This window comes from Electrona antarctica, assembly GCF_951216825.1.
Source record: "Electrona antarctica genome assembly, chromosome: 3".
In the NCBI taxonomy this organism is placed as follows: Eukaryota; Metazoa; Chordata; class Actinopteri; order Myctophiformes; family Myctophidae; genus Electrona; species Electrona antarctica.
The window spans coordinates 29,254,524-29,279,383 of NC_136808.1; the positions used below are offsets into that span (position 1 = coordinate 29,254,524).

A 24,860-nucleotide genomic window follows, 5' to 3' on the forward strand; every position below is an offset into this window, starting at 1 on the left:
ACAGGATGTAAATGGGATGGTCACAAGAAACCCCTATAAAAAGATCACACCCGTGTGAAGTGAGTGGTGCAACTCGTGTGGGGGTCCCCGGAACTTCCAGACCCACAGGAACGAGCCCAGGGTGCCAGGCTGGGTCCAGCGACCCGCCCCGCGTCCGAAACGGTCGAGAAATGTGTTTTGATTGATTGATTGATGAATTTATTAACAGTTTTGGAGAATTCCAAGCACATACATTTCAAGCACAACTCAATACAAGACTGTTACGTGCACAGACAAACACACACACACAGACAGACTTTAGACAGGTACATGGGTATCTTGGTGGTGTAGCGAATCTTGTGGACCAGACCCATTGCAAGATCTGTCGTCAACCCTAAGCCATTCCAGCCTGTGAGGCCAAGTAGTAGCCTGACCAGTTTGTTTGGGAAGTCTGGAGCCTTGTTTTAAGGGCCTTTGAGGTGCTGTGGTATCGGTGCATGCATAGTCGGAGAAAACTTGTATGAGGGCTCCTGTTAGGGTCTTCAAGGTGTTTTTGTTGACCAGTGAGGAGATCCTGTATAGGAATCTTGTTCTTTGGTTGACTTTTTTTGATTACTTTGGTGGCCATTTTATCACCGGAAAGATTTGCCTCCAGGATGGAACCTAGGTACTGTAGGTAATTTCATCTTTTCGTGTGATAATATTGTCATCTACCAATTTGCTCTATTTGATTCAAATAGAATGGATTCAGTTTTTCCTAGGTGTAAAGATAGTTTGTTATCAGCGAGCCAGGTGCAGATTCTACCGAGTTCAGAGCTGAGGGCCTTTTCAACCTGCAGTTTGTTCCTGTCTGCCACTGCTGAGTCATCTGCAAACAAGAACAAGTTGCAGTCACAAGCTGATGACTGAAGTCATGTCGTTTAGGGGGGGGGGCAGTTCACCTCCAGGCTCCACCATCTGTTCTCTCCCCTCCAGGTAGGATTGCATCCAGCTCACTGATGTGCTATCAAAACCAATTGCTTATAGCTTGTTAGTGGTTCACGGTGTCAAAAGCCCCCCGGGGGTTCCCGGGGGGTCCCCGACTCCCCGGAACATTCAGACCCACAGGAACACACGTCCAGTGTGCAACCACCTTTACCGTGTGGGGGTCCCCAGGGGGTCCGGGGTCCCTCTACTGTACTGTACTGTACTGTACTGTACTGTACTGTACTGTTTTGATTGATTGGAATATTTATTAACAATTTGCAGAATTACAGTACATTTCAAGCACAAACTCAATACAAAGGCTGTTAACTGTGAGTGGACGACCCAATTAAGCATTACACTTGTTTACAATAGGGTCCACCATGTTCAATTCATCAAAACATTAAGAGACGTACAAATAGACACTTCTATATAGACAAAGAACAGAACAGGAATTCATCATAATGGAGGTAAAAAGGGAAAAGAAACATATACAGTGAGTGAAAAAAGGGGGGGGCGGTGTGGGGGGGGGGGGGATTCAGATTTTACGGGGGCCAGTTTCGAATTGCAGTACTGTACTGTACTGTACTGTACTGTACTGTACTGTACTGTCACACCCAAAATCATCATAGTGTGTTAGGCTGCACAACAGTGACACTGACACTTGGTGATAGAAACCAACCAAACGCTATTTTCGTGCTCGGACAGACACAGGGACACAGCCAGCCAGGCAGAGACACACATAGCTCCGTATAGGAGTGGTTGCACCACTCAAAAATTGCTCAATGCCGACAGCCGGTCAGCAAGTGGATTCATGAATGTATGTATATAGACAATATTTTAGGCCAATAAAAAAGACTATATACCAAATGTCCCACCCGTCCACCTCGGCTGCCGGACTAGTTGAGGAGACCATCATGGTCTATGGTCCAGACCGACCAGACGGTTTACTCCCATTTGTTACGTACTATAGAAGACTGTAATCTCGCGTAGCCAGAGGCTGGCGAGATTCCGTTGACAGCGGCTGAAGTGCACAGCGACGTTCATGTCAAAGAGCAAGCCAGCCAGGAGCCAGCAGCACAGCAGCAGCAACAACACCGTGCAGTGGGGAGGGACTGGGAGTCTGAGAGGAGCACGGTTCGTTCCATATTTACAATGAAGAGAATAAAAGAGGAAACCGTCTCCTGACGTCCACGCTGTGTGCTCCATGAGGTTCTACGGTGGCATCAGTGACTGTCATGGATGCAAGTGACAACAAGGTAACGCATTTCTTCTGGAGGATCATTTCAATGTTTTATTAAAGGGTGGCTGTAATGTTGGTAGCGTTAGCTTGTGTATAGTTGGTACTGTTGTGAACAGGCCCCAAAACACACCATTTTTATAAAGCAACTACTCCCTTTTGACTTTTGATGCGAGGTATTTTCAGTTCAATGAATTAAGGGTGGCAGTGCGGTGACACTCGGGTCGTGTCTTTATGGCTGTCACTGACAATAACAACTGAATCAGCTAGCTGGCTAACTTCATAGCCGACAAGGCTAGCAAGCTAACCTAAAAGAAAAACGGCTAGCCTGCCTAAAGTGTGTAAACAATTATTTTTCTACTGTCTGTGCCGTGATCTGTGGAGGTATCCGTTATCTGCACAGCCCACCCCACGGCATGGCATGGTGTTTTAAAGTTTTATTTTAGTAAAAATGTATGTGGACGGCTTTAGCTTTTCCAGCTAGCCGGGGTTTAGCTGCTACAGTGTGTCCATCCCAGCTGTCATCTGACGGCGCTTGTCCGTCACAACTACAGCCAGGGCGCGTGACAGCGGAACAGGGTTGGGGGGGACCTGAGTTTCTTTGAAGTTACTGATACTGATGGAGAACTGAATCGTGCCACTGCCATGTTTGCTTAGTTTCGTGGACATTCTGTAGAAGAATTTCTGGTTCTCCTGCATTGATGGCATTCCACTGACATGTTCCTCCTGGCTCCTGTGCAGCGCACTAGCACTCTGCCATGTTACATGACTGGATTAGGATTAATGCAATATGTTTCCTTGAATGGGTTCATGATAAATGTTTCGTTTTCTTCAATCGGTTTATGATGTATTAGAGTTTATGATGTATTGGCACAGGCACCCAAGTTCAGAAGATTGTCTCCAGGAAGCAGTCAAACTGTCTCCTCCTAACCAGATTAAATGGTGCTCTATATGGTGCTCTCTGGTTGTAAGGTCTTGTAATATTGTTAATGTCACCCTGGCCTAAATTAATTAACATGCAAGCTTTGCTCGTTTGTGTAGTCTATTTTCCTCTGCCCATCCATAGAATTTCCAACACGGATAACAGATCTAATGCTTGAAAGTGGTGCAAGAGTGAATGTCAAAAGGCTTGAGAAAACAAAGCTTTGTGAGATCAGTAGTACTCAGGCTACCCATCTCTACTTCTGTCACAACCAGTATGGCTGCACAACACATCTGGGTGTGACCTCAATGCCTTTTCCACAATCAAAGCCACACACACACACACACACACACACACACTCACTATGTTTGCTTCTAGCTTCACCACTGGCTGTGAATAGAGCATGAATCAAGTGTTGCCTTGATTGACTCTATTACTGGCTACGGCCGGGGATATGCTTTTATTAGTGTGCTTCAGAAGCTCTAGCTGATGTGAGCAAGGCCTCAGCACGCTACACTACTATGGCTTGTGTAATTAGCTTATCCCCTCAGATCTAATCCTGTAACAAAGCCCTATCCTATCAGATAAACTCTTCAATCATAGAGCCCCAAACCTCCTCAACTAGTCTTGATCCACTGCTCTTTTTTATTTCAACTCTTATCTTTCTCTCCCTTTCTGCTGAACTGGCAGAACTGTCTCTGTCTGCCACAGCTCTGTGTGGATGGGTCGTGATCATTTAGGTTAGCCTAGGGAAGACTGCCCACAGATGGTAGCAAAGGGAAACAATGGTCATCTGTATGACAACTGCTGGCTGTACTGATGCTTGATTCATGCATCCCGACCTCTGTTTCAGAGAATGGAAGGAGCGTCTTTGTGCTCTGAACCCTGTCAACCTTTCCTCATCCTCCCCTCTACATAGCAGATGAGGGTTGGATGTGACCTCTCAGCCAAAGCTGCCACCCTGGCCTGGCCCTGAATGAGAGCTACACCAAATTTTTCTTTTCTTTATTAGTTTATTTAGCCGGGACAGTGTATATTAATGAACATTACATTAAAAATGCAGTGTAAATATGCCAGATTTAGCAAAACATGCTAATTCCCATCTGCAGTCCCCAGACATCAAACATCAAACAATACAAACAGGACTGACATACAGGACATAGCATACAAATACCTAGTACATTTCAAACGTAATAAGACTAGTAAGAATAAAAAATAAGAAAAGATTAAACTATTTTGATTGATTGATTGACTATTTTGATTGATTGATTTTTTGGGATTGAATTTTTTATTTCACAGTATGTAGACTGGGTACATTTCAAACTAAATACAAGTCAATACAAGAACTGCTACTTTGCGGACGAAGTTCACGAAACCATGAATGGTACCATTCTCTATGGTCATGTGCTCAAGTCGGATCTGTCCGATATTTCATATTCCATCCTAATTGGCTATAATTGGCTTTCACAGTTTGCAAGATTGCCCCGTTTTGAACAAAAGCCTCAAATCATGAACGCAGCATGCAATTTACGTGAAATCTTTCACACATTTTCTTACTAGGCTGAGGAATATATCCCACCCTTTTCACATTGGCCTGTTATAGCGCCACCAACAGGTTGATTTTTGAAAAACACATTTTTGGAACAAAATGCCTCAAGTCATCCAATTGCCATCAAAGGCAAACATGTTTATATTACTCCTAAACATTTTGCCAAACATCTCACACAGTCCTATCCTCCTGGTGGAGACCTGTGCCCAGAAGGGCACTTTTTCTAGTTCCCATCTGCAGTCCCCAGACATCAAACATCAAACAATACAAACAGGACTGACATACAGGACATAGCATACAAATACCTAGTACATTTCAAACGTAATAAGACTAGTAAGAATAAAAAATAAGAAAAGATTAAACTATTTTGATTGATTGATTGACTATTTTGATTGATTGATTTTTTGGGATTGAATTTTTTATTTCACAGTATGTAGACTGGGTACATTTCAAACTAAATACAAGTCAATACAAGAACTGCTACTTTGCGGACGAAGTTCACGAAACCATGAATGGTACCATGATGGGGATCAGGGGTGATAGCTTTGGCAGACGTGCACACAGGACACAGCCTGCAGTGGATTAAAAACAATACGAAAGTCGATAGAAGTAGAGCAAGTTTGGCACAGTATAGCGACTCTTTTGGCCATGAGTAACACCTCCTCTGTGCTTTCAATCAGCTTTAAATTCATAATTCTCCTGCCTCTGTCACAAGTTACAACATGATCCAAAATCAGCTCAGCATTTCCTCTGGTTGCAACTTGGCACAAATCCCAATTTCTTTGGTAGGATTGGCAAACAACCATGGCCCTATCACTAAATGTACAGTCAGTAACATTTGATTGGATGAGTTTGTTGGGTGCAGTTAGTATATGGCCTGGGAGTATAAGTACTGCCTGAGAGGCTAAATTCAGGTAACGAAAGTCCCTTAACTGAGAAGGCTGGTCACACCAGAAAACTTGAGGACCTGGCAGTAAAACTACTAGTGAATTGCATGTACACAAACTCAAGAAATTGATTAAAAACATTTACAATAGTTTAATTTATTTATATTGTATTTACTCCCCATATTAGGCCTGTACACGACACGATTCTCTTGTCTCCAAGTAGCTGGATGTTCAGAGATGTTAGCTTACTTACCTAACTAGATATTTAGCTTTATTATTTATTTATTTATTATTATTTAGTTGTATTCTTCCAGGCTGAAGTCTAGACAGTTCTGGCCTCTGTGGCCTGTCTGTAGCCTGTCTGCTCCCTTTCTGCTCCCTTTCTGCTCCCTTTCTGCTCCCTTTCTGCTGACCTACTGAATTAGTTCTACTAGACTAGAGACCCACAAAACCAGACAGACTAGTCTAAGACCATTCCTAAACATAGCTTGCAAAAATGTCAGACCGTTCTGACCAGATGGCAACTTTGATTAATGGGTATGAACTAAGTAACATGTATTTATGTATGCCAGATGATATGTATTACAGTAGATATGGTCACATCTACTACTCTGTGTTTGGTATTTTTCAATTATTCATTCTAAGAATATACATCATATACATACATCAAAGGATACTATCTAATCATTTAGGACGTAGCATTCTTGAAGAAAAAAGATAATTAATATTATTATGATTATTGCATTTGCAAATGAGCACAGGGACGACTTTGAGGAAGACATAGTACATACTACATACATGCATATATTAGATCGGAATAATCAGATGTTTTTTTATTTTAGTCTGGTGGTTATCACTGCTTAACCACTGATAAGCACCTTCTTTAAAGCTAGTAGCCTATTTTTTTATTACTTTTTTGCAAGATTGTGTGACATACAATTTGTTCAAGTTTGGACGTGCAATGAGCATGGTATGATACGTTTGGGCTATGATGACACATACCTCTTATTAATTCTAGAGTTACTGGGAAAAGAGCTGTTTCAGTCTACTTAGTTTTATTAATGTTCACCTATAATGACATGGCCAAATTAGAGCTCGGGTCTGATTGTCATCTGACAAACGAGGAAGCTCTGTTGTTTTTACATTGTGACAGTACACCCACACCTAGGCGACAAGGCGCGACCAAAAATCGCCCACATGGGAAAAAGATGTGTTTTCTGGCCGACGCAGCTTTTTCCCACGTGGGTGGAGCTTCATTTCCATCCACCAGCTGTCTAAAAACCAGGAAGAGACTCCTGCCGTGAGCGATTGTTTTGTCGCGCCTTGTCGCCTAGGTGTGGGTGTACTGTATCAGGATAACCACATTATTTTTGAGTGACGGGCAGTTTACATAAACTGTCCTGAATGTCATGTCATATTGAATAACACCATATGTTACAAGACGTCTTAGTCATTATCAGTGTGATGTTTTTCCATGACTAGGCTGATATTAATTGTTTTGGCTCTGGCAACACCTTGAAAACCATGTTCTCTCAACATGGTCTAATATATCATTTTGAGTACAGTACCTTTCCACCACTGAAGTCTAGCGGTTTGACTTTGAATCCACTTTACTTACTTTATTGGTTTATTTGGACTGTTCAGAGCATATTAATGAGCATATTAATGAACATTACATAAAAATGTAGCGTAAATACACCGGATTTAGCAGAGATGCTAATTTCCATCCGTAGTCCCTACTGTGGAGCATCTACACTACAGTATCCTGGCCAAGTATCTACTGTATGTGGAGAGGGAAGCTGGGTGGGTAGGGTGATCTTTGTCGCCACACTAGCGACTCCTCCTACAGACTGTTACATGGAAGATGGAGGATGGCGGCACTACATCCTCCCAGTGGGGGCTCCTCACTGGCAGGTGAACCTGCAGAGTACAACACACATGTGTGGAGAGGAATTCATTGGCATAATGACTAAACTGGGAGAAAAGTGGGATAATGTTTTTTGATTTATTAGGTTTTAATATCACTATCTTCAATATTATGGGAAAATCAGCACAGGCCTGGTGCTTATGCATAACCATATTTCTCTTTCCAGGACATGACCTCATGAAGTTCTTCACTAGCCTACATGGGGAGAGTCATTGCTTAGCAGTGTTTATTTTTTTCTGTGTGCAGGATGTGAAGCTGTCAGCTGAAGTTGAACCATTCATCCCGCAGAAGAAAGGTCTGGAAGGGTCCCTTGTCAGCATGAGTCTCTCCGGTGATGCAGGAGGAGGAGGTGGCGGTGGAGGAGGCGGAGGTGCGGTGGAGACCACTCCCATCCCCAGTTACCTGATTACCTGTTACCCCTTCGTCCAGGAGAACCAGCCCAACAGGTACTGTTATCACTCTGTCACACCGGAGGGCACTGAGGGCAGCAGGGGGGAAATGTAGAGCGGCAGTCCAAAGAGCTCAGTTTAACACTTAAACCCTCTATACTTTGGCTCTGAACTTGGTCCAGTCTTTTTTCGCTCTACACCTAATTTCTTAGCCGAAAACAGCCGATACAAAAGCTCACACCACTTTATATTGCAAGTTTTTGCGACTCGTTGCAAGCTTCTAGATCAGCTATTTTCGGCAAATGTTTCCCTGGGATGCTAGGGTTCAAGTGGCTAAAGGACCATTCTTGTCTAAACACGACATTGTCTACTCACAGCTTTGGCCATCTATTGTACATTTAATATAGACCATTTTGCAGTTAATTTTAGAGATGGCAACTGTTGTTTTTAAATTATTTTGAAATTCCTAAATGGCTGTACAAATGTGCAGTTAATAAGTCACAAATGTTTGAATTTAGTTTGTAAATATTGTTTATTTTTTTGTATTTTCAGTTGGTTTTTTTGTAATAAAGTTATTTCCTTTCTGTTTTGTAAAGCCACTTTGAGTACTTAGAAAAGCACTATATACATGGCATTTATTATTACTTGCACAAGCAGAGCGTGCAAGTACAGCGATCGGCTCTATATGTATGTCGGTGTTGTCCACCGGCCAATAAGTATGTATGTATGTATGTATGTCGGTGTTGTCCACCGGCCAATAAGTATGTATGTATGTCGGTGTTGTCCACCGGACAATAAGGGACCACCATTCTTGATGACGTAACTAACACAGTATGTATGTATGTATGTCGGGGTAAGAATGGTGGTCCCTTATTGGCTGTTGATGGTGACGTAACTAGGTTGGTATAAGGTCAATAACGGGTTGTAATAGACATTAGTTAGCAGCAGTACTTGCGCGCTCTGCTTGCACAAGTTGGCACCTCACAGAATGCACAGAGTGCATTTCTAGTTATTATTGAACAAAAAAAAATCATTACGTGCTTTAAAATGCACTATAACACAACAATAATGTAAGGTTGTGTTCACACTATCGCAGACAAAGTAATGAGCTTCAAGCAGTGGTGCCGCCGGGGCGTAAAAACTGGGGGGGACAATATTCGAGAGTTGAGACTAGAGAGCAACTGCAGTTACTGCACGTATGTCTATATAGCCTATAGGTTATAGACAGACTGGTTATTACGACGAGAGGCAAGCATGCACCGGCAGACAATACACAACGACGACTGCGCAACAAAATAGGAACTGTGCTAGAAAGATCACCAGCGCCAGTCAGGAAAAAACAATTAATTATTAAATGAATAAATAGACCAGTTATTCTCCAACAGTGCGGGGACATTCAGACCCAAATGACCCCACTCTCCGGCCTATTAATATATGGCTACAAGTAATTGTCAATGGAAGCCAGCAACATTAAGCTGCAATATGACGCCTGACAAAGTTGAGCTGTCACCAATTTCTATCAGCACCGATGACGCTGTGAAAAGTCAATCAATCATATGTTTTGTTTCACCAGTTCCCCCCCCTTCTCTCTCTCCACAATTCCTGCTCAGTTCCATAAATGGAAGAACATTTTATTCTTGCTGTTATGGGTACTATTAACCCATTTCTTGTACGCAATGTGGCTGGCAACAGTTGACCTTTTTGTGATCTTTTGTCGCCGCTAGTGTGTATGCAGCATAACTTTCATTAAAAACACCCACACAGTTATATTCAGTGTATAGATGGCGATCTCAAGCTATAGTGTTTATTTTGACAGCAAATTTTGTTTAGTTTTAGTCATACATCTTTTGAATAAATATTTTAGTCATCTGAAATGTTTTAGTGCAAGTCTAAAACCAAATCTACAGTTGATTTTGTTGACTAAAATGTATTTTAGCGGGCCTTGATGGCATTGTAATGAGTGATTTTACACTTGGTTCATGCTGAAAATAGCCAATCTGTGCTGCGACACGTTGTGAGCTTGCTTGCAACCAAACATAAAATGACTTGTCTTTCAGTTATACTGGATCTCCTTTCCACTAGTCCCTCCCTAACATTTTAGTCTAGTTTTTATTTGTTGACAAAATTGTCAATATATTTAGTCTTAGTTTTAGTTATTATAGCTTCGTTTTTATTTAGTTTTCGTCAGTGAAAAATAATTTTTCGTCATAGTTTCAGTCTGCAAAATCAACATGGTCTCAGCACTGTCTCAAGCTTTCAAGTTTCAAATCCCCACAAAGCATACCATACTGAAATGAATGGAAAACATTGGCTTCCTCAAAGACCAAATAAACCACAGTATGCACTATGCTACAGTATGGAAAATGGTCAGCAGTAAAGTATATAGAGAGTGGTAGCCAATAGGCTAAATATGCCAGACTACTAGAAAGGTTCGTTGACAATGAGCCAGTCTATGGCTGTGGGTTGTTGCTTTGCGGCACATCACATCATTCCACGTACACATGGCAGTAGACCTTTATTGATCCTGCGACGGAAATTCAGTCACCAAAGACGGTACAGCAGTTTAAGTCAAGTCTGCTCCTCTTGGGCCATTGTCATATGCTGCCCTGAATCTGTTCCATCTACTATACTGCTCCTACAGTATGTAATGAGCAGAGTACCATGCATCCTGCAGCCTGATTACTCCTGAGTCCTGATGAGGCTGCAGAGTGATCAGATACTCAGGCATTAGGGCGTACTGTCTAGTATAGTGTACTGATTAGAGTCATCAGAGTGCCTCTGTTGTCACTGGACTGCTCGGCTCTGAATGGGACACATTCCCTTCCACAATTCAAGTGGAACTACAATCTGAGCCTTCCAGTGGTTTTCTCTTTGTCTGCGGTGATCTGCTGCATCCTGCACTACATCCGTTCCATTGTTTCCTTCCTCTCCAGTTTGAATACCAGGAAATGCCCGCTATAGAGCGCTGGCTGTTTAAAATGTCGTCTGGATCCTTATCAACGAGGAGCCACCCTATAGTTGCGTACACTTATCCCCCACCACTATTAAATCAAACAACATTCACACCATGGGGAGTCACTGGCCGTGGCCTTGCCGTCACCTTTCTACATTTGTATTTTTTTAATCTTTGTAGCTTCATTTCCCCCCCCTAAGCATAGTTTGTGGCCTCGATTCCTCTGCTTGTTTAGAGAATCTATGATCAAAGAGTAGTAGCACACATCCGGCTTCTTGACGGTAGGTGATGGACCCGATGTGAATCAAAGAATAAAAGTGGACGCTTCGAGTGTCTGAAAAAGAGCATGGGCTCGAAACATCACTGTAGCATTTTTTGTTTTTGTTTTTAAAGATATTTTGAGGGGCTTTTTGGCCTTTATAGTTGTACAGTAGAGACGGATAGGAAACGCAGAGAGAGAGAGATGGGGGGGGGGGGGGGGGGGAGAGAGAAAGTTAGTCAGGAATGGGACTCGAACCCGCAAAGACCTGATATTGTAGCCTAGGTGCCCGGACCGCTACGCCAGCCGCTTGGGCCCTGTAGCAATTTCATAAAGTTTGGTAAAGGGAGCTATATCGTACGACTCTATTTTTATTGGAGAAACTAAATTGAGACATCTAAAAGTTCATATTGCAGAACTGTATTACTGTTATTCTCCTGAAGCATACCATATATACAGTATATTATGGGTTGTAATGATGGTATGCCTTGCTCAAGATACATCCCTTTAACAAGTTTAATAATGAACACGGACAGACCTCGGTTATTCCTCTCTGTCTCTCACAGGCAGCACCCAATGTATAACGGAGGGGAGCTGCGCTGGCAGCAGACCAACCCCAACCCTAGCGGTCCATATCTGGCCTACCCCATCCTGTCATCCCCCCAGCCTCCAGTCTCCAATGACTATGCCTACTACCAAATCATGCCTGCCCCGTGCCCCCCTGTGATGGGCTTCTACCAGCCCTTCCCTGGCCCATATGCTGGGCCTGTGCAGGCCGGGGTGGTAAACCCTGTATCTGCAGATGTCAATGACAGGCCCCCCCCTCTCGGACAAAACTTTGGACTGGCAAGTCAGAGGGGGAGAGGAATGGTCCGACCGCCTCTTCTGCCCAAGGTAAGAACAGATCAGCTGATTATCACATTGATTTTGCAGGGCATATGTTTTGTATTATCTACAACAGTGCCTCATCTCCTTTTCTTTTTCCCCCTCATGTGCAGCAGCAGCAACAGCAGCTGGGGATGTGTCAGACCCCACGGAGCCGTCGGCCCCCTACCAGGAGTGTAGCTGTGCAGAAGGAAGTGTGCGCCTCAGGACCCGATGGCAGAACCAAGACAGTTCTGCTGGTGGATGCGGCGCAGCAGACTGGTAATTATTACTGCTACAACAACACGGACACACCTAGCTCAGAGAGTCTTCCCGTGCCTATTGAATGGTGTAGCTGTGTTTAATAAAACGCCTCTTTATTTGATGACAGAAAGCCTTACTGATGTTCGGTAAGGCAGATGGTGTGTAGACAGGAATGTAGCATACTTAAACCTCAGTCTATAGACGCACTGCTGCAAATTCGATCTTTTGAAATGTACACGTTCATCAGTCTCTTATCACTGATGGGATGTTAGCAATAGCAGTGTTCAATAATGGAACAAAATACTGCAGTTGTCAACAAAGGCTCAGCAGCAGAAATGCAAAAAGCACAGATTATGGTAACGTAATTGTTCAGAGACAAGCTTACGATCATTGATGTTTTTTTAACGCCATCTTGTCATTGGAGGTAAACTTAATAAACTTTCCAGAACTACTCGAAGTGATGTTGGCCTGCAGGCGAGGAAATCTGCTTTGTTAACGAGAAAAATAAAGGGGATAGTTGGTATGAGCCAATGCCTGCAAGAAGGTCTCTCGACAACAGGTTTAAATGGCAGAGACATGTGAAAGAACAGGAATGCTGGGTTTCTAGTTGGATGAGGCTTTACGTGCAGGTGATGTGATGTGTGACGTCCCGTCGCTCTGAGGTCTCATGGTAATGACAATGGACTTGTTTTGGTGCTGCCAACACTGTTTAGTTTCTCACAATAAAAAAATGTCTGTAAAGGGGGCGAACATTTCACCAGATAATAAGCAGCTGCTCACCTACGCCTAGGGATTGGCATTGTTAGGATTTGGACGATTTGGACTTGAGTAGTGTACTGAAGCCGTATAGTCTTTGATCTCAAACTTGGTGTCAGTCCTGTGATGGCATTCTGCCTTCCTTTCCTGTATTCTGTTCACTCATCTATTGCAATCAGGGAGTTGGTTTTACTGATCATGTATTCTACATTACTTGTTTAAGGACCACATTGAGACGGTAACACTTTCATGACACTTTGTGGTGTGCCACAAACGTCAGGTGATTATTAGTTGAGGGCAAAATGGCCACCCCCACCACATGATTTGTATTGTAAATTAGGTGTAAAGCAAGGTCATCTCTCCTGTGCTCAGATTTCCCTGGTGAGGTGTCTGAGCGCGGCAGTACCGAACAAGCCAGCCCACTGCTGTGGAAGAACCGGACAAAAAGGAGAAGAGCATCCCACCCAGCAGAAGGCTACAGTGAGCCGGGAGCCAGCGAGGCAGACATAGACAGCGATAGCGGCTACTGCAGCCCCAAACACAACCAGGGTACTGGGGCTGCACAGCGTACAGCAGAAACCACCACAGCCTCCACGGTACCCCAGCACATTTTAATCCATTGAGACCTGGAACGCATCCATGTCACGTTAGCGTTTAACCACATTAACCATTAACCCATTTTGGGCGGGAACCCCTTTTGGTGTTTTAAACATTGTTATAATTTAGCTATTGAAAAATAGCAGATCTACAAGCTCATAGCGCGCCACCGAGTGGCGCGCTATGATCTTGTAGGTCTGCTATTTTTGAAAAATCGTTAAAATGTGCCTCAAATCTTTCCGAAAATTGTCATGATTTAGAAAAAAAAATTTTTTAATTTCGACGTCAGGCCTGAATGGGTTAAATATCTGACCTATACTGCTGCGTGCTGCGTTCACACTAGCGGCCACACTAGCGGCGAGTAGTAATTAGTCATTTATAATTTACTATGTAATTTTGGCAGCCTGCGACATGAAGCTACAAACTGACGCAGTGACGCCCGACACTTGTTGCTGCAAGACGGGCGTGACGCGTTACAAAAAAAGTTGAGCTGGTTTCAACTTTTTTCAGCGCTCCAGTGACGCAGTGAAGCGTCAATCATATGTTTTGTTTCACCATTTCCACTCGCCTTCTACCTCCACACAATTCCTACCCTGTTTCATGAAAATCTCATTCTTGCTGTTAACTCATTGACTGCAACTCATCTGCCGCCTTTGAAGGCTCCAAAATTCACCCCAAAATGAACTGGAAGCAAAATGGCCTAAAGTCATTTTTAAAAGTCATCAGAATGTTCCTAAGATTGAACAATGTCACATAGATCACTATTTACAACCAAAGAGACTATATATTTGTTCTGTACCATTTATTATTCAAAATAAATGCCATATTAATGTTTAAAAAACATTAGCACCCATTATTATCAGCATCAGTTGCATACACAATATTCTATTTACTACTGTTCTTATTTTTTTTTCTGTCTCTTGATTTCTGTGCAGGGAGTGGAAGCAGGCGTAATGACAGGTAAGCTTAATCTAAAGAAGGGATCAAAGTGCTACTTTTATCTACGTATATGGAGTCATACCCATCATTCTCTCATGTCCCCTTTAATATACTGTATTATTCTTCCATGACATCATTCTGTTACTCAACTGCTTTACTTGTTGTAAATCCTTTCCATTCTCTCCTCTTGTCCTCTCCAATGCACATGTACTTTTCAGTACTCTGCTTGTTACCTATGTTTGTATTATAGATACGGTATGTGATGAGGTGAAGAGACATTTCATTCAAAATTCAACCATAAAAAGGTGTATATAATTCAAAATTGGCACACAACAGGCTGAAACGGAGTGCCACAAATAACTGTACATACCAGAAACCTGCATTCCAAGCAGGTGTTCTGATCAGCGGCCAATACTTGTAAATAAAAAGAGGGAAACACTTCATCCCAAACTTTAATCCCAAACGTTAAATTAACTTTATATTCCTAATTAAGAACAGCTTAAGTGCTTATACTGCTGCCCCCCTAGACCCATTGGGCTTGCCTGTTTGTGGTCACTCACGAGGGTAGGGGATCCATTTTAGTTTAAGTTGAGTTTTGGAAAAAGTGACAGTCCTAAATGTATACCGGTACTGTAATGGTAGAGTGTATAATAACACTACTTGCATTTTTTTAGCAGTGAGTTGGGTAAACGTTGCCTCTCAGGCTACCCAGAAGCCCTGGGGGGAGAGGAACAGCCCCTTCCAACGAGGAGACCAGAGGAAGCATCCTGACCAGAGGAACTTCTCACAGGTGCGACCGCATCCCATTTGAACATTGTGATTTAGTGTACACATAGATGAGTAATAAAGAGGCACAACATTGTGATTTAGTGTACACATAGCTGAGTGAAGAGGCACATAATATTCCCAGCCTCTCCACTATCCTTTACTGTTTCATAAAAGGGACTATCTTGTGTAGATTCATGAGGCTTTGCCAAAAATAAAACCAAAGCTTTCTTCATAAGCCAACCTCCTCTTACCCACTTAGGATTTCCACGGTGGCTACCTAGGACGTGTGCACCATAACCTGAACATGAACCCTACCCCAGGCGAGAGGAGGCTACAGACAGGAGCGGCCTCTGGGACAGACCTCACCCCAGAACCCCTCTACTTTGAGGTAACAGAAGAAACATGAACAAACTCTTTTTTTGTTTTTATATATATATATATATATATATATATATATATATTTTTTTGCTTTTTGCCTTTATTGAATTAGTGAAGACAGACAGGAAAGTGGGAAGGAGAGAAGGGGGGAGACATGCAGCAAAGGTCGTCATGATCGTGACTTGAACACGCGACACGCTGTCAGGCCAGAGCATAGAGTATATAAAGGATAGAGACCGAACTGGAGCACTAGCCCCGCCCCCAAGCTATTCATTTCGATGGAGTTGCTCAGTGGCGTTTTGAAGCACCCGGAAGACTGCCGGAAGTACCTCCTCCGGACCTCAAATTTGAGGTCCGGGGTGATGTAGGGAGTGATGGTCCTACGTGTTAAAGCCCAGCTGCACGGGGTTTCCTCGTCATGAATCCACGGGTCCGCCTGCAGTCCTTCCTCATACCACTAGGGCCCAGAGCTTCAACGTTGAATAGCCTCACTGGCCCCTTGGGCCAGAGCCTATATGTGGCATGAGCCTGGACCACTAGGCCAGCGGGCACCCCACATGAACAACATGAGCCTGGAGCACTAGGCCAGCGGGCACCCCACATGAACAAACTCTTAATGCTATTGTTAAGCTGGCACATTCAGACTACACATAGTTGATTCAAGCACATTTTAGTTGGAGTATATTCTGTGTTCTTAAATGCATGGTCCTCTGTGTCTGTCAGGATGAGGATGAGTTCCCCGAGCTTGCCACAGGAGCGGTGGTCCAGCGCAACACCAAACTAGAATCCACCCCAGCCCCAACGCAGACACAGCCTAAACTCCTCAAGAACCTGGTATAAGAAGTTACACAAACTTTAAAAAAAATCTTCTCTTTTTGATGGTCCTTCGGAGGGGCATTTTACTTACTATGCATCTTAACTGAATGGTGTTTCTTTTGTCTGCATAGCTGGATAACCTGCCAGAAAACTCTCCTATCAACATCGTTCAGACTCCAATCCCCATCACCACCTCTGTTCCCAAGAGGGCCAAGAGCCAGAGGAAGAAGGCGCTCGCTGCTGCCCTGGCCACTGCACAGGAGTACTCTGAGATCAGCATGGAGCAGAGGAAACTACAGGTACCAGCATGCACTTCATTAGAGTGGAACGGTGTTGATTTGACTTAAGTTTGACTGGGCCAGTGATGTGACCCAGGTTTAATACATTTTTTCTCCCTCCCGGACAAACAAACACACCTGGTAGGAGGCTATCACCAAAGCAGCAGGGAAGAAGAGTAAAACTCCAGTCCAGCTGGACCTGGGAGACATGCTTGCAGCTCTGGAGAAACATCAGCAGGCTATGAAGGCCAGACAGCTTACCAACACCAAGCCATTGACCTTTGCAGGTATGTAATATATTGAATTGGTATATATGTAGTGGAGTAGCCTTACCTGGCGGGTCAAAAGCCCTTAGACAAGGGGGGGGGGGATTCCACTTTGGGTGAGCAGTCAATGTTAGATTTCCCATATTGGAGACCTTAATCCAGGTGTTTACATATAAACACCAATACAGTAGATATCCACACAAACACACACATGCCTGCCTTGCTCTCTTCTCCAGTGGGTACGACAGCACTGTTCCATGGTTCCGGTTCAACCAATGTGCCACCGAAGCAGCCGTACTCGACTCCTCACAACCCCCTGGACTCCACCACACCACGCGTCAAGAGAGGGAAGGAGAGGGAGATTCCCAAAGTCAAACGGCCCACTGCCCTCAAGAAGGTAACTAGAGTTTATAATTTCAGTGATTTGGGAAGGACACAGAGAGACGACGTTAACTGCAAGACAAATAATGGCATCATGTTTCTGTAACCTTTCCCCTCACCCTTGCTGGGCATTCTGTGTCCGTAGATTATCTTGAAGGAACGTGAAGGGAAGAAGGGGAAGCCGAATGTGGATCAAGGATCCTCAGGCCAGGAGGAGCATGCAGATGAGGAGCAACACTTCACAGATGACCTCACGCAAGAACCTGCCTCCCAAGAGGGTGATTGGAAAGCACATTTTTTTTTAATTCTAAATCAAGATGATTTGACTTGACTAAGTATATCAATTGCAGCCATGTATGTTTTCCATGATGCCATGTAGTCATAGTGTGTCTAATGTCTATGCCTGGGGTTTCTTGCAGAGAATGGTCTGAGCATGCCCAGTGATGCGTCCCTGTCTCCTGCCAGTCAGAACTCTCCTTACAGCATCACTCCAGTATCACAGGGCTCTCCTGCCAGCTCTGGCATTGGTAGTCCCATGGCTTCCAACGCCATTACCAAGATCCACAGTCGTCGCTTTAGAGAGTAAGAACACACACACACATACACTTAAATGCAGCATCCTGAGGAGATGGGAATTTGTGTGACTGAAGCCCAAACCACACCAATGGGTCGTCATGCAACTTCTTGCAACCAAACGGTTGCGAGTAGACTCATGTAGTTGCAAGCAACCACAGCTCCTTTGAATTGAATCACTTGCGTCGACATGCGCCAACGTGCAACAGGACATATCACACCGCTGCGACCAACGCTAAAACCGCTGTTGTGTCTCGTCCCGTTGGTGTGGTGTGGGCTTTAGAAACAGAATGGCCTGGGGCGCCCGCTGGCCAAATGGTCCAGGCGCATGCCACATACAGGCTTTGGCCTGACAGCGTGTCATGTGTTTGAGTCCCGTTCATGACGACCTTTGCTGCATGTCTCTCCCCTTCTCTCTTTCCTGTCTATCTAAAGGCAGAAAAGCCAAAAGCAAATCTTAAAACAAAAAAAATAAACCAAATTTTTTCATTCCCTTGTCAAAGTACATGTGGCGTCCACAACACGAAATCACTGGCAACAGAATCTACCCAAAAATCACAGTATTGGCCGTGCCACACATAGACAGAGAGCTGAAGATCTGGAATATACAATAAAGAATTGTAAAGAGTATGGCACAGATGCCCAGCACATTGCCCTTCTCAGCACAATGTATGCCAGCGCTCACAAACAGGCCTTTGTCCCTGGGTAGGCCCATTGTCTCAGCCCACCCTGCTCTCTAACACATACTGCATTTAAAGACCTCTGGAAGGCCTTCCCCTCAGATCTGACCACCAGGGCTCTCCCGTCCTCAGACCACACTATACGTAGCCCTCTGATGGATAAATTATTCAAACCCATGCCATACTCTGCGTGTAAATGCTATAACAGTGTCTGCTGTTAATAAACAACAATTTGGATGTTTTCCTGAATGAGAAAAAATACTTGGGTAACAGCTAATGTGTGCACATATTTTCCATGCCTGTCTACAGGCTATGTTGGGATTTAACCTTATTAACTGTAATGGATAATTTTATATATACAGTATATTGATGTGTATGCATCAGTTGAACGAATAAAAATAAAATAATCTGTTGCAATTTGTATAATGATGCATCATTTGAACAGGATACATTGGTGATTATGTAAAAATGTCACTTAATGCCTCTGCTTGCAGTGCTGCAACAAGCCACAGGCAAAAAGAGAATCTCACTATATCCAAGGAAGAATGAAGTATCATGACAACTTGGTAAAGTTCTCAACGGGCCCAAAAATTAAGGCCCGGCCCTACCCTACCCTAACTGGGTCGGCCCGAGGCTCGGCCCGACCCTAAAAATTACCATAATGTTAGGCCCGAAGCCTGATAAAGCCTGAAAAAGAAAGAAAAAAAACGCCAGTATGTATCTGTGTGAGAACAGAGTTCAATGGACTTATCGCCGAAATAAAGGATTTATGTAACTCAAGTTAGACGCTTCAGCTATCGTGTGATAATCCGATTGATCTTATAAATAATAATAATTTTAGCATAAGGCATGGCAAGTTAACTGGTTAGAACTCAGTTGGTGCGCAAACCAGAGGCCAGCCAGCGGTATAAACAACCACCGTTCACTTCTCTCTGCTGTGCTGCCTGCGTGCAGTGTGTGCTGCTGAACTGAGTCTGAAATGCCAGTGCGATGCGCCCCCCGCCTCCACTCGTCCTCCTCCTATGCCAGTGCGATGCGCCCCCCGCCTCCACTCGTCCTCCTCCTATGCCAGTGCGATGCGCCCCCCGCCTCCACTCGTCCTCCTCCTGTCACAAGTGAATCGCCTATAGCGCAGCCCTCTTCAGAATAAATACATACATGTAGGCTATAGCCTACACATTACACAAATAACAGAATTGCTTTTTTTTATTATAACACTCTTAGAAAAAAGGAGGGAAAAAATCACTGAGCCCGAGGCTCGGCCCGGCCTGACTAATTAGCATATTTTTTGGGCCCGGCTCGGAACCGGTTGGGCCAGGTCGGGTTCGGGCAGAGTTTGAGAACTTTACAACTTGGGAGGCTTTGTGGGGGAACAGCTGAAGCAACTCTGGGTTATTATACAGTTACTTTAAATAATTGTAGTTTTGAGTATAGAGGGTATGATAGAGGGTATGATGGAGGGTATGATAGAGGGTATGCGCATGCATAAAGTGAATGGTAAATTGAGTGGCAAAGTGAGTTTAATGTCGTTTAACTTAGTTTAATGCAATCAGATTTCCAACAAAACATTCTGTTTGGATGTATGGGCTGTCAAGGCCAGAAAGTAGTTTTTTGCCACTCAGTAGGCGTTCCCGCCATGCGCATACCCCGCCATGCGCATACCCTCTATATTGTGCTATGCTACGTTTTGGGTTATCCTTTTAGCGTCCTTCTGTATAGATCTGTATCTCTGTGATTTGTTTTGTTTGTTGCATACTAAAGTAATCAATCACTGTATATTTACCTGCCCCCAGGTACTGTAACCAGGTGCTGAACAAGGAGATTGATGAGAGTGTGACCATGCTTCTCCAGGAGCTGGTGCGCTTCCAAGAAAGAGTTTACCAAAAGGACCCCACCAAGGCGAAGTCTAAACGCCGCCTGGTCATGGGCCTCAGAGAAGTCACCAAACACATGAAGTTGCAAAAGATCAAGTGTGTCATCATCTCCCCCAACTGTGAGAAGATCCAGGCCAAAGGTAAGGAGGAACCCCTTCTGCAGCTGGAACACAAGTTGTGTTTCTTTTACATGACATGGAGTGAGGAGTATTTTGTTTGTTGGACACAACCACCAGAGGGCAGTAGAGTTTTATTGAAAAGAAAATAAATCTACATGAGACCGACGCCAATCCTTCTTAAAACTCTATATAATCAGCATGCTTACTTTATTATTCAAGTAGTTGCCATTCACTTTACATTCTATCCTTTAGAATCTTGTACTTGTGAAGGTGCTAATTGTTGTGTATTGCAGGTGGCCTGGATGAAGCACTATACAATGTCATTGCCATGGCCAGGGAGCAGGAGATCCCATTTGTCTTTGCCCTGGGCAGAAAGGCTCTGGGCCGCTGTGTCAACAAACTAGTGCCTGTCAGTGTGGTGGGCATCTTCAACTTCTCTGGAGCTGAGGTGAGTCAATATAACATACTCATTTAACCTTTATTTAAACTTGATGCCATTATTGTTAAATGTTAATACGGCATTATTATTAGTAGTAGTAGTAATTTATTAATGTATTTATTAATTTAACTGTTATGCCCACAGGACAATGTATGAATGTGGCAGTCTCTTAAGTATTATTATGATTGACTGTGACTTAATGGCCTATCTTTTTGTGTCGTACAAATATTTAATGCCTTTATGTTTTCACCCATCTGCACCTATTTTTTGCATCTATCATGATGTTTGTTCCTTTTTTCCCCATCGAGAGTTTTCCTTTTTTCTTTAGAGGTTTCCTTTGTTAAATGTGGGCCCATAACGGCCCCTTGAGTCAGTAACGGTGATTAAAGGCTGTACAAATAAATGTTAGATCTTTTTCTCCCCCCATGTCTTTCACTCCTCTCCCCGACCATTCTCAATGCCACACACTGTCGTCCAGGGACTGTTTAACCAGCTGGTGTCTCTGACGGAAGAGGCCCGGAAGGCCTACAAGGACATGGTGTCTGCTCTGGAGCAGGAGCAGGCTGAGGAGGCGCTGAAGAACGTCAAGAAGGTTACACACCACATGGGCCACTCCCGCAACCCCTCCGCCGCCTCCGCAATCTCCTTCTGCTCTGTGATCTCTGAGCCCATCTCTGAGGTCAATGAGAAGGAGTACGGTAAGACTCCACACATTCCACCTGTGTATAGGTCACTCACGTCCTCCAGAAAGTTCTTTGAACATTTGACCTCCACTGTCTCAGTCAAAGCTTAAAGGGGCATCGTGGCATTTATTTGTCCGCCCTGAGGCTGTTGAACAAACTAAATACTTAGGTCTGCTCCTACCACTTGACACTAAAGCCCTGACCTTTTAGTCTACTAGAGGTGCCATTTGGTTGTCCTTCCTAGGTGCATTGAAAACTAACATGTGGTCTCATCTTTGCAGAGACCAACTGGAGGAATATGGTGGAGCCTACAGACGCCCCGGAGCCAGCAGAGGCTCAGCCAAGCCGGCCTGCTCCCTCCTCGGCCTTACAGAGAGACACCAATGGCCCGTCGAACGCCACACCCGCTAACACTAGTAGCATTAGCGGTCCTGGCACCGCCGCTCCCCAGTCCAGAGCAGCGGCGTCAACCCAGGGCCCCGGGGACAGAGAGGAGGGCCGTGCTGACGACCGCCTGGAGCTGGCCTCCCAGCAGAGCACGGAGACAGGCTCCCTGGATGGGAGCTGCAGGGACCAGCTGAACTCCTCCATCACCTCCACCACCTCCACCCTGGTGCCCGGCATGCTGGAGGAGGCGGAAGAGGAGGAGGAGGAGGAGGAGGACTACGCACCCCAACCCATATCTGTGGAGGTGCCGGCCCTCAGCAGCCGCATAGAATCCTGGGTTTCCAAGACCCTGGAGAACCTGCAGCTGGGGAAAAGCCGAGACAGTACAGATGAGGAAGACGACGAGGACGACGAGGAGGAGGAGGTGGGAAGGCAGAGCGAGGAGGAGGAGGAGCTGGATTCAGCCGACCTCCCAGAGACGTCAAGAACGGATGGCAAGGAGCAGACGGAGGTTAAGAAGAACAACGGTTGATGTTGCCTCATTATTCCTTTTTTGTTTTTTCCCTGCTCTATCCTTCTTTTTTTTTGTCTCATACTCATTCCGTCTCTCTCACATATCCTCTCATAAAAAACCAGCAACTCTCCTTTTTAGTTTTTAGCCCCTGACACCAGACATAATCTCAGGTATCCAACCAGCTAAACAACCAACCAACCAATCAGTACATTTGTACACATACATGCCCACAGACCAATAACATGGTCACAGACAGACACAGGAGTGCTAGACAAGCCTTACAGCTCACGTGGACTGAATACCAACCTCTCTTCTAGAACACATATGTTCCATTTCGTCAAACTTGAAACACCTGTCTATTTTAGTTTTGGGTGGTGACGGTGGTTGACGTCTTCAGCCCACAACCTGTTTACACTTTAAAGAAGAGGAAAAGGTTCGGTCTCCTCCTCTGAAACTGCTTATGCATGCAGAGGAGGCGGGTAAGGGAGGGAGTGTTGCAGATCCAGTGCTCAAACACAAATCTGCACTCTCTCTATGACAACTGAATTCCCCTTGTGGGATCAACAAAGGTCTGTCTATTGTTACTCCAATGGTTTGCTGTTCAGGTTGGGATGGCCTCGGCTCGGCTCCATTTTACATGTTTGTTTTGAGCCAAGAGAAGCTCACACTCCCCACAGCTGTGTGTGTGTGTGTGTGTGTGTGTGTGTGTGTGTGTGTGTGTGTGTGTGTGTGTGTGTGTGTGTGTGTGTGTGTGTGTGTGTGTGTGTGTGTGTGTGTGTGTGTGTGTGTGTGTGTGTGTGTGTGTGTGTGTGTGTGTGTGTGTGTGTGTGTGTGTGTGTGTGTGTGTGTGTGTGTGTGTGTGTGTGTGTGTGTGTGTGTGTGTGTGTGTGTGTGTGTGTGTGTGTGTGTGTCGCTGTGAGTGTGTACAACTGATTACAGGCTCATAGTTGGCATTGCCCCTTTGCTGTGCTTATTAGCTTTATCTCCTAATAACAGGATGCATTTTGCCCCACCGTTCCAGCACATAAAAGGTGGCATGCATATGTTGACTATTGACTTGATGCTTAGCCTTTGTTTTCTACTTGTAGAATATGACAGTGTCAGGGGTTCTGTCATTCTACCGAAACCACTCACAGTCTGCACAGAATATTTGTATTTCTTTTTATTTTATTTGTATAATTATTTGCATCCTTTTTCTCTATTCAAATGAAATAACATAGGAAACAACGACATGATGACTTACTAATAAGAAGTAAGACACACTTCATGTGTATATAACATGTCTAGATGGTTCTAATACTAATAATAATCTATCATGTTGATCTTGCCTAGTGTGAAACTGTTTGGGGGTGATTTTTCTTTTTTGTTTTCTGAGTGGAATGGTCTTGAGTTGCTAGCTGCTTTCTGTGTAACGTATAATGTTCCTGTCCTGGTCCATTCTATTGGTCTGTATTTTTACACAATCTGTCATTGCGTAAAAGAAAAGAAATCAGTGTTCTTTTTCTAAGCTTATCTGATTTATCACCTGTAAGTTGCTTCCTCCAAAATGCTTTAGCTAATATTAATGCTAGTCCCTCTCAACCAATTGTGAAGTGATGGAAGTAACCTACCTTCTGGATGGACATCGAGAACTGCAAGTTCGTGGTGAGTAAAAAGTTGGGCATCTTAAAACTTGAATAATCCTTTAACAGCTGTTGACCATCGATTTTAATTGACCAGAGAGGATTGTGCATGTGTACATGCACACATGGGCCAGTTGACGGCATTCAACCTCTGAATTACATCCAACTTATTGTCCACCGCCCAGCACTCCACAGCAGAGCCACGCTCTTATCAGTACGTCCATGTCTGTATTACACTGCCCTTGGGCACATATTATGGTTTTAAACTATTTGTATGAACAGAGAGGTACGCTGTGTTTAGGCCTTTTATTTCTGGCTATTCCATCACCGTGTGTTCAAGTACAGCAAGTGTGTTCTTTGCACTATGTAAATACAGTAATAGTAAAGATCTTGTAACTAATGTGAAAATATGTGGTTGAATGAAGTACCTTTTTCAGCGTGTTTCCTTGTCTTTCTATGGCTATTTAAGGTTGTCTCTTTCAGACTGTACAGCACTAGCAACATTGTAAGAGGCTATTTCTCATACCTTAACTGTTATCATAATTAAACTATCTGGACTGGTAATTAATATCATTAAAATGTTGTTTACATAAA

The 24,860-nt window shown here is 44.1% G+C and overlaps 1 protein-coding gene across 9 annotated transcripts; it reads left to right on the plus strand.

The window, feature by feature from the left end:
• The first annotated feature begins 1,957 nt into the window (after window positions 1-1,957).
• secisbp2l (SECIS binding protein 2-like) lies at window positions 1,958-24,860 on the plus strand. 9 transcript variants are annotated; one of them, XM_079497335.1, is made up of 18 exons: window positions 1,958-2,201; window positions 7,714-7,913; window positions 11,605-11,962; window positions 12,067-12,214; window positions 13,325-13,548; window positions 14,485-14,509; window positions 15,163-15,278; window positions 15,516-15,644; window positions 16,358-16,468; window positions 16,582-16,749; window positions 16,874-17,015; window positions 17,231-17,391; window positions 17,521-17,653; window positions 17,795-17,957; window positions 20,422-20,642; window positions 20,915-21,069; window positions 21,470-21,758; window positions 22,025-24,860. In XM_079497335.1, the coding sequence occupies exons 1-18, from the start codon at window positions 2,181-2,183 to the stop codon at window positions 22,660-22,662; spliced, it is 3,402 nt and encodes a 1,133-aa protein (XP_079353461.1). In that variant the 5' UTR covers window positions 1,958-2,180; the 3' UTR covers window positions 22,663-24,860. The 9 variants fall into 9 exon arrangements, with proteins under 9 accessions (XP_079353461.1, XP_079353466.1, XP_079353462.1 ...); XM_079497340.1 differs by having other exon boundaries at window positions 21,539-21,758; XM_079497336.1 differs by having other exon boundaries at window positions 12,070-12,214.